A 12419-nucleotide genomic window follows, 5' to 3' on the forward strand; every position below is an offset into this window, starting at 1 on the left:
ATGTTGGCTCTAAATTGTTTGGGGATGTGAGATGTGCAGTCTTCCTACAAAAAACAAAAATGAAGTCCTGCAAATAACTCTATCTACTATGAAAGTTTTTAAAATAAATACAGTATACATTTAAATGTCATACAGCTTTTAAATAATTTCATTTCTGGATTTCATTTCTGAATATTGTTTTGTTGAAAACAGACGAAGCCTGCGTACGCACCAGAAACTTCTCAGGATCGGCTCCTCCAGCTTGGCCGACAAAGATCCCAGCGCCGGCCTCCAGCTCCATCTCGTCCGGGGACCTCTCGAGGCGCATCACCTGAGGGTCTGTGTCACAGTTGAGATAGAACATCACCTTGTCGTCCCTCACAGCGATGGCAAAACGGGTCCAGGTATCCCTCATGGAGGGCACACGGAAGCTGGCCGCCTCGTACGACTGCTGGGAGTCGGGCTCCGTGTAGTACAGGATGACGTTCTGCTTGCTGCCCTGCACGGCCGACAGTTTAACGCCCACGTACATGATCTGCTGTGCGGAGTCGGTGACGGAGAAGATGACGCCGCCCCTGTCAGAGGTGGGTTTCAGATTGAAGATGAGGGCAAAATCTCGGTAGAAGGGGCTGGGCAGGTGGGCGAGGGCCAGCTGGCCTGTGTTGGCATTGGGGCCAAAGACATAGCCAGGGCTGTTGTCGGGCCCGAAAACCTGGCTGATCGTATTAGGAGGAGGATCCCCAATCAGCTGTAGCAGGGAGACTCCACTCTGTTCTAGATGGAGGAGAGAAAACAAATGTAAGGCTACAATACACATTGAAATATATTGGAAGTTAGAAAGGAGGGCTGCATGGCAGGGTATAATGTTAGACCAGGCTGCTGGGGAGGGGTTTGGGGGTGAATGTGCCTGATGGGTGCAGAAACAACTGCTGTAACTTGCATAGGACTGTAGTATGAGTCTTTGTTGTGCTAGAACTAAAATAATCAACAGCATAATTGGTCAAAGATTATTCCTGTTCAAAACTGAAGTAACATTGACCCATTTCATAAAATGTAGATGGACAGTTATCACAACTGCCTCCAAACAAGCTTTGTTTGAGAAGCATTGGCAAAGCAACTCTGCTCAGGGGACCACAAACAAACTAACAGTGTTGTAACTTCTAGATTGAAATATGGAAAGGGTCGGCATGCCCCATAAAAAGGTAAATGGATAGGCCATATGAGACTAAGGAAAGCAGATGACTTTAGCAGACATTGCAAGGCCTGTATTCCAAAGACGAGACCAGCGAACGCCAAACCTGCACTTCCTAATCCGAAGGGAGCTCTGAAGGCGTAGAAGATACATACAGTGCATGAAGATGTGACTTGAGACGCAGGTGTCAGGATAGATATAGCTTCTAGGTGTGTTGTCTGCAAAACTCTATGGCAGACAATTGCATCAACAGACCTGTGTGCAGAACAGGGTACAGATTGATATCTACGAATCCCATTCCTGAAGACACTAAAAAGCAAAAAGCTCTTCCGACTTGTGTGACATCTGCTAAATGTCCCACAGCTGGGCCTCCTGCATATCTTCGCTCACTCTTCCATTACCGTGGGTGACTCTGGTGAGGTCACTGCATAATAATTGGAGGCGTTTAGGAAAATAAAAGAAACACAAAGAGCGATGTGTGTTGACTCACATCATGGTGATGTTTTACTAGCATCAAACCTTTTTGCTTTGATCAGAAATAATGTTTCCTCACGTTAAAAGGAAAATCACTGTTTTGGGAGAACACTTGATGCCGTTTCTGGCGCTTTGAAGAAATGCTTTGGTTTACCACCTGGTGACTAATATTGCCCGGTTCAAAGCCTCCCCACTGGGCCCAGTGCTGGAGATCAGCGGGGTCTGCCGTTGGCTTTGTTGAGAGCTTAAACACACGAGGTGTTTAGCTGAACCCGGGGTCCTGCTTTCTGCTGCACAACCATAAACACTGGCCTCAATTTTTCTGCGCGCTGTCCGACAACTGACAGAGCTAATGGAGAACCCAGTCAAACTATAACAGGACAGCAAAAAAACTACTTTCCAGTGTTAATTATGTAGTTCCCCTCCGCACCAATAAGATAGACATTTCTGAAAAGATTCCTCAGATAACTGGTTTCAAATTTGAATATGTACATGTCATCGATATGTATGGAGCAGTTATAGTATTAAGACCTGTCAAAAATATAAACCATATCTGGAAAAGCATGTTTAGATCATATAAAGGATGCGTATGTGAGTAAGGGATATGCAGTATGTATATGTATAGCAGCAGGCAGGTCATTATTGCAAATTGGGGTAGGTCTTGTAATCACCCTGAAGGGGTTTAATTTGAAATAATGACCCGCTCGCTCAACATTATCCTGCTTACTACACAGCTACTGACTACAGAAATCAATAATTTGACACAAAATTAGGCATCATCATTTTCATTGTGAGCATGTTAGCTTACAGTGTAGCTGCGCCTAGGCATAGACTCACTTGTTATCAACTTGTTAGATACACTCAGTTTTGTTCTGTATGTAAATATTGAATCAGTAATTTAAAATATACTTAGTATAATTTTTATACAGTATATAACTCTTTACATTTCTATATGTATACTGTATATACTCTAATATTTATATATGTTGGTCAATATATTGCATGTTTGTATATGTATAAGTTAAGCTAAGAGGATTGCTGCCAAACCAAATTTTGTTGTGTTTAACGTGCAATGACAATAAAGCATCTTACATGTCACTTGGTAAAACCTTGATAAACCTTTCTGAATTTTTAAAATCCTGAAACCTGGCCTTTAGCATAAAAGACTTTTTTTTTCAACCTAAATTGGAAAACGTTAACCATGAAATGACAGACAGACACACAGAGTCCCAGGTTCAGAGCCCCTCAGGTAGACGATGAGTCCTTGACTGCTGCATGAATGGCAGTTAACAACAAAGTCAACTGCAGCAGGCCAACCAGATGTTAAGCCTGATAGAGTCAGAATGAGAAACCTCGAGGGTCTCTTCAGTGGGCCTGTGCTCACATGTCTGAACCTAGCTCCCTCTTTTGTGCACAATCTCTGCCAGAGTAGGGTTGAAAAAGGCAACGCTTTTGTAGTGATCCAGTGGTAAAATTCATTACGCGGTAACGCACGCCATTTTAATTTTAGAACTTTCCTGCTACGGGTGCTGACGTTGATATGAGGGCTATTTATAAAGCAGAAACACTCCATAACTGAGCGTTTATCATATATCTCTTTTTTCTCTGAATGACAACATTTATACTAAAAAATGCCTGCAATTCACTTTCTTTAATGATGTGCAAGAAACATGTGGACTGTAAATTAGCAACTGGTCATGAAAAATATCAGATCTGTATGCAAATTAAACTTCAAGGTCTGTAAAAAAATTGGAATGTGAGATCTCTCAAACAGATTCTGGTTGTCCCTCTCAGCAAAGTACATAAGAGTACATGCTGCATGTATGACCATCTCTTTCTCCTAGAAATTAAACGTCTGATCATCTTATGCATTTGCCAAATGAACAGCAAGACCTCACCTCGCACAGACGTTCCAAGCTTCCCAAACCCCTCATTAGGGAAACATCCCACCTATTAGTCATCACTCACACAGATCAGATGTGCGCTTTTTTTGGACTGGATGTTCAGAATTTACTAAAAAGATGAAGAAACATCCATGTGAACCAGATGATGTACAAACACTAAATGCAAAAATGATCACTCTTAACTACAAATCTAAAAAAGGATCCTGATGCAGTTGTGCCAGAAGCCAGTAATGAAAAAAAAAGAAGAAGGCTTGGAAGTGTAAATAAAGACAATTACGTGAGCGGATCTAAAGCAGATGAAAAGGTTTAACCTGCTTTAGGCTCGCAAAGGAATGCTTTTGCTGAAGCCTGTTTAATGTGCCTGCATTGTCAGCAAAATGCCAGCCAGTCATTCCTTTTCAGAGATAAAAAAAAAGTTGGGTTCACTATTGGCATGTTAAGTGCAATCTCAATTCAGGTTTTTCAGCTTTTGTTAACCAATGACAGCTTCAAGGCCAATCGGGCATAGAAAAGGACTGCTGATGAATGGAGCCGTGCTGGGTTTATGGTGCTAGTTTGTCTTGTCAAGAAGGCGGCTTACTGACCAGAAATGCACCGCTTTTTTTACTCTTACATTCCAGGACGGGGTACCAGAGTTTGTGATACCCCGTTGATAAAGCTGTATACACAGTGTGAGGCTGTATACACAGCTTTGGGAAATACAGGATCCTTTATAATCCATTGGAAAACATTGAAACATCTGGACAGTCCCAGAAAACGTTGCAACTTCACTGACTACACTCCATCACCATTTAAAACATCCCTTGAGGCCTGCTGACAAGGCCAATGATCTCTTCCCCTCACTCTGCAAAAAAAGCTGGTCAGTGGCCTGACCTGTGTTTGGAGTGTCAGAGTTCACCTCTGGAGACGTATAAATTACTTTCCATTATTGTAAAAAAAAAAAAAAAAAAAATGTCTACAATGTTTATGCATTTGCAGCATAAACTATACATGTTGTGCTTGTTCGCCAATTGATTTAAAAGTGAAGTAAATTAACTTTGGTCACACGATATGGTGACTGTGTTTACTTTCTGCTTATTTGATCCCTGTTTGATCTTAGTTATTTTTAATGTAGGTCTGGCTGCTTAGAGGACTAAAGGGAGTCATTGTAATGCTATATCAATGTCAAGTACTTGGTGGGATCCATTTTATCAGGCAAAAAATACTGCGATTTATTTTATTTTGACAAATACATTTTACCTTTAAATGCCCATGTTGTTGCTGAAGAGAACGTAAGCTCATTGATACACACGGATGGTGCACTTATACACACAGCAGCCCTTGTGGAAGGAGATATGGTACCATGATTACTGGAATTTACATATGGGGAGGGGGAGAGACACAAAATGGGCCTGGGCTGGGGTCCTCTGACAAAAATGTTTTCAATTTGAATCCCATTTCCTGCATTACTACATACATTTAGGAACTATTGTGATACAAAATCCAGGAAATAATTCAGTTGATTGTCAATCAATGATAAATTCTTCCAGAAAGAATAGTACTTAACTATTTATAAGAAAAAAAGATGTCCTTTACTTTCTTTATTGTTTAAAATAGGAGCTGATCACTGAGACTTATAAATAAAATATCAAATTAATTTGAAAGTGGATTTTGAAAAGTGGAAATTCCGCCCTAGACTATAACATAAAAATATATACTGTATGTAACTACTATCTAATAGTTCTATTACCAAAATCAGGTTCCACTACATGGCGTATGATCTAATATGTCACTAAATTGAAAAATAAATGGAAAAAAAAAAAAAACACAGGATGTTTTAAATGTAAAATGGTACATATAAAAACCATGAATAAATTGCCCTTTCTTTCTCCAAAGCATATTCTCTGAACCTCTTGGCAAATGGTATCTTCAACCTGATGATGCAGAATGCTTGGAAAAGATATTAAACCGAAAACCACATCACAGTTCAGGAAGGAAATTTCATGTTTGCTTGCCCTGAAGACTGAGCTGTAATTCTCAAACCACAAAAAGGAAGATGGGCCTACCACAAGCTGGGTACTTTACTCTGTGGGGAAGGCGTAATATGATACTGTTTAAGTTCTCTACCTGTAAGCAACCAACTTTTGAGGCAACATGCAGGGAGTAAACAAACCCTCTGCCACATACTGCTAGCTTCATAAATATGTCTTTTGGGAACTCTGGAATAAAAAACGTATGTATGATATTCACAGAGGAAGAGCTGAAATTCTAAATAGGTTTAGAGCTCATTCATAGTGCTGAGGCAGCACCACTCTCCTTTAGAATCTGTTAAAACACTTTTACGGTCAAAATTGGGCCATTATCCAGCTCGAGACATCCCTGTTCAGTACTGTGTTTTGCAACACTGCCTCATCACTTCTCATTTTGTACCGGTACAACACAAACCAGAGGGGGCAATGAGTTTCTGGCAGCAAGGAAGTCAGACTACACTGTGCCCATAATTGGAACCCTCCTGAGAGCCAACTCAAAAACGATTCCCTGGCAAGCAGCACGCCAAAGAACTGGAGCCAGCTTTGGGCCTTCCTGTCATGAGATACAATATCAGTCTCGGCTCAATGGAACTATGGTGCTACAAGTCAGTGTCAGACCACCAAAAGGGTGTAACAAGCTACAAAACAAAAACTACACCGATACCACCAAAAGAGCAGCATCCTTTTCATGTTTTTAGACCACCACAGAGGTGGCCAGGGACATGGATCACTTTAGTTTCAATTAAAACAGCCTGAGCTTAGTGACTGACTGAGAGTAATGGAGGCCCTCATACAGGATATAGTTTTACCGTCAAGAACTAACCAAAATAAATTGAGGTTGACCTCTAGACCCTGATATGAATGACTGCTCATCTTTCAAGCAGGAAACTGGTAACCATGGAAAAACATCATTAAAAGGGCTATTGTGCCCTAACAATCCTGACTTACCACAGGGGTGGTAGCCCCCCCATGGTAAAAGGATAACATCTGACAGATTTCATACAATGTTTCCATGCACACAATGATATCTCTGCAATCTTCCCACAGTGATCTCCCACATACACACATCTATAGGCCATATTTTTGTGTGTAAACTGTTTCATTGGGTTTCTTGCCCCATGCCGACAGCCCTCAACTTTTATTCCATCTGAAATACCAACTCAAAAAGATGTAAGTATATCATGAGACATTCTTGTATGACAGGTCATAGTTAAATGATGTAGGAGTGGGGTGGTATTAAGGAGAATATGAGTGCCCTCCTCCCACACATCAAGCAAAGAGAGCTGCAGATATTAAAAAGTGTCTGAAGCTTCCCAGACACTGCATAGTAGGGGTTCTGATCAGTGAATTTAGGAGGTGGATGCAGTAGAAAAAAAAACCCTAGATAAAGTTTTTGGCCTAATAAACTGGCAAAGGCATTTTGGGCTGCAGGGCACACATTTACAGAGCTTGGTAACACATTATCTTGGCTATTCATGTTTGACCTCATTTTGTTTTAAACCAAAGCCCACCAACATGTTAACTACTTTTAAACATTTACCAGTATGATATTGACGTAGGCACATCATGAGGCATTTTGTTAACATCTTCGGAATGTGGGGCCAAAGACACCTCACAGGGACAGAAGTAAGTCAATAGTAAAGTTATTTCTTACATCAAGTCTATTGAGCCTCACTCCAACAAACCGTGTCCATTAGTAGATTTTTAAGATCGCTGTGTTTGAATGAGTGGTACCAGATGGTCGTAACTGTGCTGGTTTTCTGTCTGTCCATGAATGATTTAGAGTGACTGAAAGCACTCCAGTGATACCTTGAGGCTACTTTAACAGGTGACAACCAACACGCTCATGTTAGTGGTGAACCAGCTTCTCGAGAGCCTATAAATTGCCTTAGGTTGCAAATAGCAATGTCAGGGCTGCTGTGTGTAGAAGCCATATATATATCGTTTTTTGTTTTTTTTTGCTTTCCCAAACACAAATTTGGAACACCTTACTTTACACTTTCATCAAACAATGGAAGTGTAAAGCTATGCAGTAAGAACCAGAAAAGCTACCACTAGACGTTTGTGGCATTTACAGCAAGACAACATATAAAACCTTACCCTAACCCCCCCGATGTAGAAAACCACAGCACTGCCTTGCACCCCACCAACACACAGAAAGGTAGACAATTTAAACACATGCACATCTATTTGGACCCAGATGCATCACTTAGTCCTGAAACCAGAGAAATCTTGTCCACTCCTGTCTGTCAATTAAGCAAGCTGTCAGAAAGATAATGACGCTGTAAAAAGACACAGCAACTCCCAGTGATACAAAGTTAAAGTGGAAGGCACGACAGTAGCCCAGTAAAAGCAGTTCAAGACGTTCCTAATTTGAGGCAGAAACAGATTTTCTCATATTAGACTCTTTGATACAGAACTAAGAATACAGGATGAATCCACACTCACTTAACATCTGAGTTGTTTTCTCCATTGTATTTTTTTTTTTTTTTACCAGGGGTATGCATTGTACTTGTTAGCCCTGGAGAAAATACTCAAATGCACACTGGTCCCATAAAGGTTTAGGGTTATATCATCAACCAATTTAACCATAAATTACCATATTACTACTAATTTGCTGGAATTTCAAGAACCTTACTGAAATGTAACCCCTCAGCTCTAAGACTGCTTTGAAAGACACATTTCAAAGAGTGTTTTGATATTTGACATGCCATACTGAATCTAAATACATTCACTGGTTAAAAATGTTGTACCTGAGTACAGCAACTTTCCAGCTGTGATAAATACTTTTGCCTAGCACAGTTGTCAACGTCGTGACATCCCACTGAAAACCATTGATGCAAGCATGAACACTTCCCATGCATGACAACCTAATCTGTCCATTCCTGAAAAGACAAATGCACATCAGGCTGTCTGCAAGTCACTTGCTGTCAAATGAGACATGCAATTCTACATGCCAAATTATCTAGTGTTTCATGCATAAGTCGTTTACAGAAGACGTGCCTCTGTCTTATGCAATTTCAGATGTATTAAGGCTAATAAAAACATGCCCAAGGCAGAAAAAAAAAATACTTAGATGATTGATTAGTACTTTATTCCTTATAAATAATTATCTGTGGAAACAGAAAATGTGTTGTAGTGTTAGTTGAGTTTTCTAATGTTACTACAATCTGCATTTAAGAACTATGTAGTTAAATTTGAAAACGGAGGTTCTTTCAGTTCACATTTTATTTTTTGTGGCAGGCCTGCTTGAGGCTTGCCTAACACTATAGACTGTATGTCTGTTGATGCTATGATTGCATTGCAGGATAGATATAGTATGTCTGTATTAGCAAAATATTACCCTTTGAATGAATAACTTAGAGGAAATACACCTCAATTGTGTGTGTGTGTGTGTGTGTGTGTGTGTTAATGACCTTCAAGTAGTAAGTCACATGCGGTCCAAAGGACAAGGGAAACACATACATGCAGCACTGTAAGGAGGGATGGCCCCATGCTTGTTAGGCTGTAGCCAGAACTTATTACCTTTTAACAACAGGACTGACAAACTTGAAGCATGCTTATTTTTCTTCTAAATTATGTTGCTGCGCATGGGAATCAAGATATTGTTAATGTTTTTGACTGCGCCATCAGGGATAAATGTCAATTATTTGGGTGGGTATCGGGTATTGGGTAGTGGGAGGAAACACCAGACAAACTGGGGAGTAGGGATACTGAAAACTGGTTCAAAATGAATCCCAAAACTAGGATTCATTTGAACCAGTTATTACCTTTCTGGTTACTAACTGACAAGCACGTATACCCATCATCCTCCTCGTCTGGTAGAGTGTGGCACTCCAAAGGGAGGCGTCCCTCATTCAGGAGTGTCCAGCAACTGTCCCGCAAGACTTCGCAGAAACTCCGGCAAGGCAACACCGGCAGCGTCACCGGAGAGCCACACTTTGGTACCAAGAGAAGGCAGAAAAACCACTCCAAACTATGGTGGCAAGGTGACTTCAACAGCCATGCCCATTCATTTAGGAGTACCTGGACTTCCTCCACAGTGGTTTGGTTGAGGTAATTGGGCACAACAAACCTTTCCCCAACCATGGAGGAGCAGAAAGGGAGAGCAGTATCTAGCAACAAGCATTGAGGGGATTCTGCGATTAGTGCTGATTTAGCTACTTCTGTGTGGCTCTCAGCTGGTGCCAGCCTACCTACAGCTGTCGGGCTAATTAAGGTTACTTGGCTAGCCTCACTTACTGATGTCTGAGTGGCATCTAAGATGTGATCAATTTGGCTGGTCACCACTTTCTGGCTAGTCACTGATGCTTGACTGGGTACTTGAGGTTGGGCAGCAATGGGTTTTAAGGTAGTGTCTGGTCTCTTGCTAGCCGTTTGTGCTTGGGTAGTTAACGTTTTTTGGCTATTAGTTCTGGGTGTTTGGGTTGTAGAAGGTGCCTGGCTAACAAATGAAACTTGTGTAGTCTGTGACACTTGGTTAACTGAGTCCTGGTTAGCTGTTAATTCACCAGCTGGTAACTGAGAAGCATCCACTAGCTGGTTGTCCTGGGTAGTCTCTACCAAGTTGTTGCCTACCCTTGGGGTTAGTAAATCTTCTGGGGTAGAGTTTTCATGAGAATACTTTGTCAAATTTAAGTCATTAGCACTCCAATTAGAGCTACTGATAAGTTTTCTGTTTCCTCTTGGGTTATTGGGATTGTCGCCAGATAAATCTAAATTTTGCTCTGATTTTGTGCTACCAAGATTATGGCCCTCATCTGTTCGGTTACTCTTTTGAAAGTTCAATTTCAGCTCATTTGTATGGGAAGCTACACTGCCTCCACTATCTATACCCCTATGATCAGTGGTCATTACTACTTGTTGATTTTCCTCAGAAAACCCCTGTGTTTCAAAGCCAGATCCCCAGCTAGTTTCAGATCCTGTTGCAAATTCAGATTCAGATGTGATTCCAGAACCAGACCAAAAACCTGACCCAGAGCCTGAAGCCAATTCAGACTCAAGCCCAGATCCAAGTCCTGAAACATCTCCTGTAAAACTTAAATGATCAGATCCTCCAGAAGCCATACCCAAAAGAGAAGATGTACCATTACCAGATTTAAGTATGCGTGATGAAATCCCTGTTGTTCCCTTTTCTGATGCACGTTTGTTCTCTGGTTGTGTTGTAGGTATTAGAGTGGTCAGTCGAGGTCCCTCAGTGGTCTCATCCCAAGTCTGCACAACCTTTTGCATCCCATGTTCCTCATCAATGATCTCCGCTCCAACCCTTGCAATATTCTCTGATGGTGGTTCTCCACTACCTGCTGGACTGCCAGACCCCTCATTGTCCACTGTCGGGGGCAAAGTTGTAGTACCAGTCCAGGCCCAGAACCAAGCATCAGAGTAGACCACGCACAGGGTGAACAAAAACAAAACTCCAAACTGGGTCCTCATCTTGGGCATAATATCAGGTCTTGAACACATCCACTCGCTTTATCAGGCTCCCAGAGTGAACTGTGACATGTCCACAGTGCCACTACACTCCTCACACACACTTTCCAGCTCTGACTCCACACACACTCCACTAGGCCAAGAGGAAAAGTGAAGAGGAGTGCCCCATTCAAAAGAGAAGAGGGGGGAGAGCAGGAGGAGATGTGCTCCGTATTGGCTGCCCTGGCAATATTTCCTCTCCTAACTCCTCCTTCCTCCTCCTTCTCCTTTTGTCACAGCAGTGAAAAGCGATCTCTCCTGCTGACTGATACTTTAGAATTACGCCAGCTTTGCCTTTCAGTGCGCAATACCGATGCTTTCAGTGTTTTACAGAGAAAGGCAATTTGTTCCCCTTGACTTGTTCTCTTTGTTAAAGCATGATAATTGGAAAACTACAACGATGGCTTTAAAAAAAAAACTTTAAACTGCGTGAAACTACAGTGGGAGCAAAGGTTGTGATTTGCCAAACTCAACTAAGAAAAGTGAATGCTATTTTGTGGTGAATGTTTGAAATGTAAGGAGCTGTGCTAAATTCCCTCTAGTGGTTTAAATTCGTCTGACTCAATTGCAATTATGCAACCAATTATCTCGCAAAGTTGCCGTTGTGATATGTTAACATGTTTAAATATCGAACAACAAAATCTTATTGCAGTAATTGTATTATTTTATGGGATAATGGTAAAATATATCTAATTCAAAATCAGCAAAGGGAAATTCAATCCACTGGAATCAGTGAAAGTTTGAAATAAAGTTGTCTTACATTTAGATCAAGACAGTACCAAATTCCGCTCGTCCTTGCCTACACCTTTATTGTTCAATCCAGTTAAAACCCCCTTTTTTAGTGCTCTGTGGTTACACAGTAATCCAGACCTCACTTTCTTGTTTAGACTGGTTTCTCATACTGCCTATGTGATCAGTTGACAGAGACCCTCAACATCTGCTAATGGGAGATTAGTGATAAAAGGAACATGAGGTTGGTGCAAGTGTCTCTCTAATAGTACCAGGCTTTAAAATAAAGGCAAGCATTCTGTGCCTGTAACCTCAGTTGCTGTAGAACGAAACTCTGGTCATTTCTGCACAGCATGCAACCATCCCTATAAAAAGGTTACAGACGCTTATGTTGAGATGCATGAATGTCTTAACGCGAGCTTGACAACTTTATCCTCTAGCTCTGTCATGGTCTGGGGTCAGTGATGATCCACCTGACCCCTGTCTGCAAGATTATGTTTGTTTGGTCTAGCAAAGGGGGAGGGTAAACACCAAAGCTATAAAAAAAGTAAGATGGAAATTATTTACAAGTTCAAAATGAAAAGCCTAAAAAGTGGGCACATAATGAATGAATGCAGCCTTCATCAACATGTCATGTATACAGTGAACAAAACTGCAAAGACT

General features: G+C 41.3%; 1 protein-coding gene across 1 annotated transcript in view; it reads right to left on the minus strand.

Moving 5' to 3' along the window:
- Window positions 1-11127, minus strand: part of col18a1a (collagen type XVIII alpha 1 chain a) — a 66494-nt gene extending 55367 nt beyond the window's left edge. Inside the window, exons 1-2 of the mRNA XM_039817583.1 lie at window positions 10652-11127; window positions 212-753 (exon numbers count right to left, since the gene is read on the minus strand). Of these exons, the coding sequence (XP_039673517.1) occupies window positions 212-753; window positions 10652-11021 (912 nt within the window). The 5' untranslated portion in view covers window positions 11022-11127. The remainder of the gene's footprint in view (window positions 1-211; window positions 754-10651) is intronic.
- Between the last annotated feature and the right edge of the window lie 1292 nt (window positions 11128-12419).

This window comes from Perca fluviatilis, chromosome 12 (assembly GCF_010015445.1).
Source record: "Perca fluviatilis chromosome 12, GENO_Pfluv_1.0, whole genome shotgun sequence".
In the NCBI taxonomy this organism is placed as follows: Eukaryota; Metazoa; Chordata; class Actinopteri; order Perciformes; family Percidae; genus Perca; species Perca fluviatilis.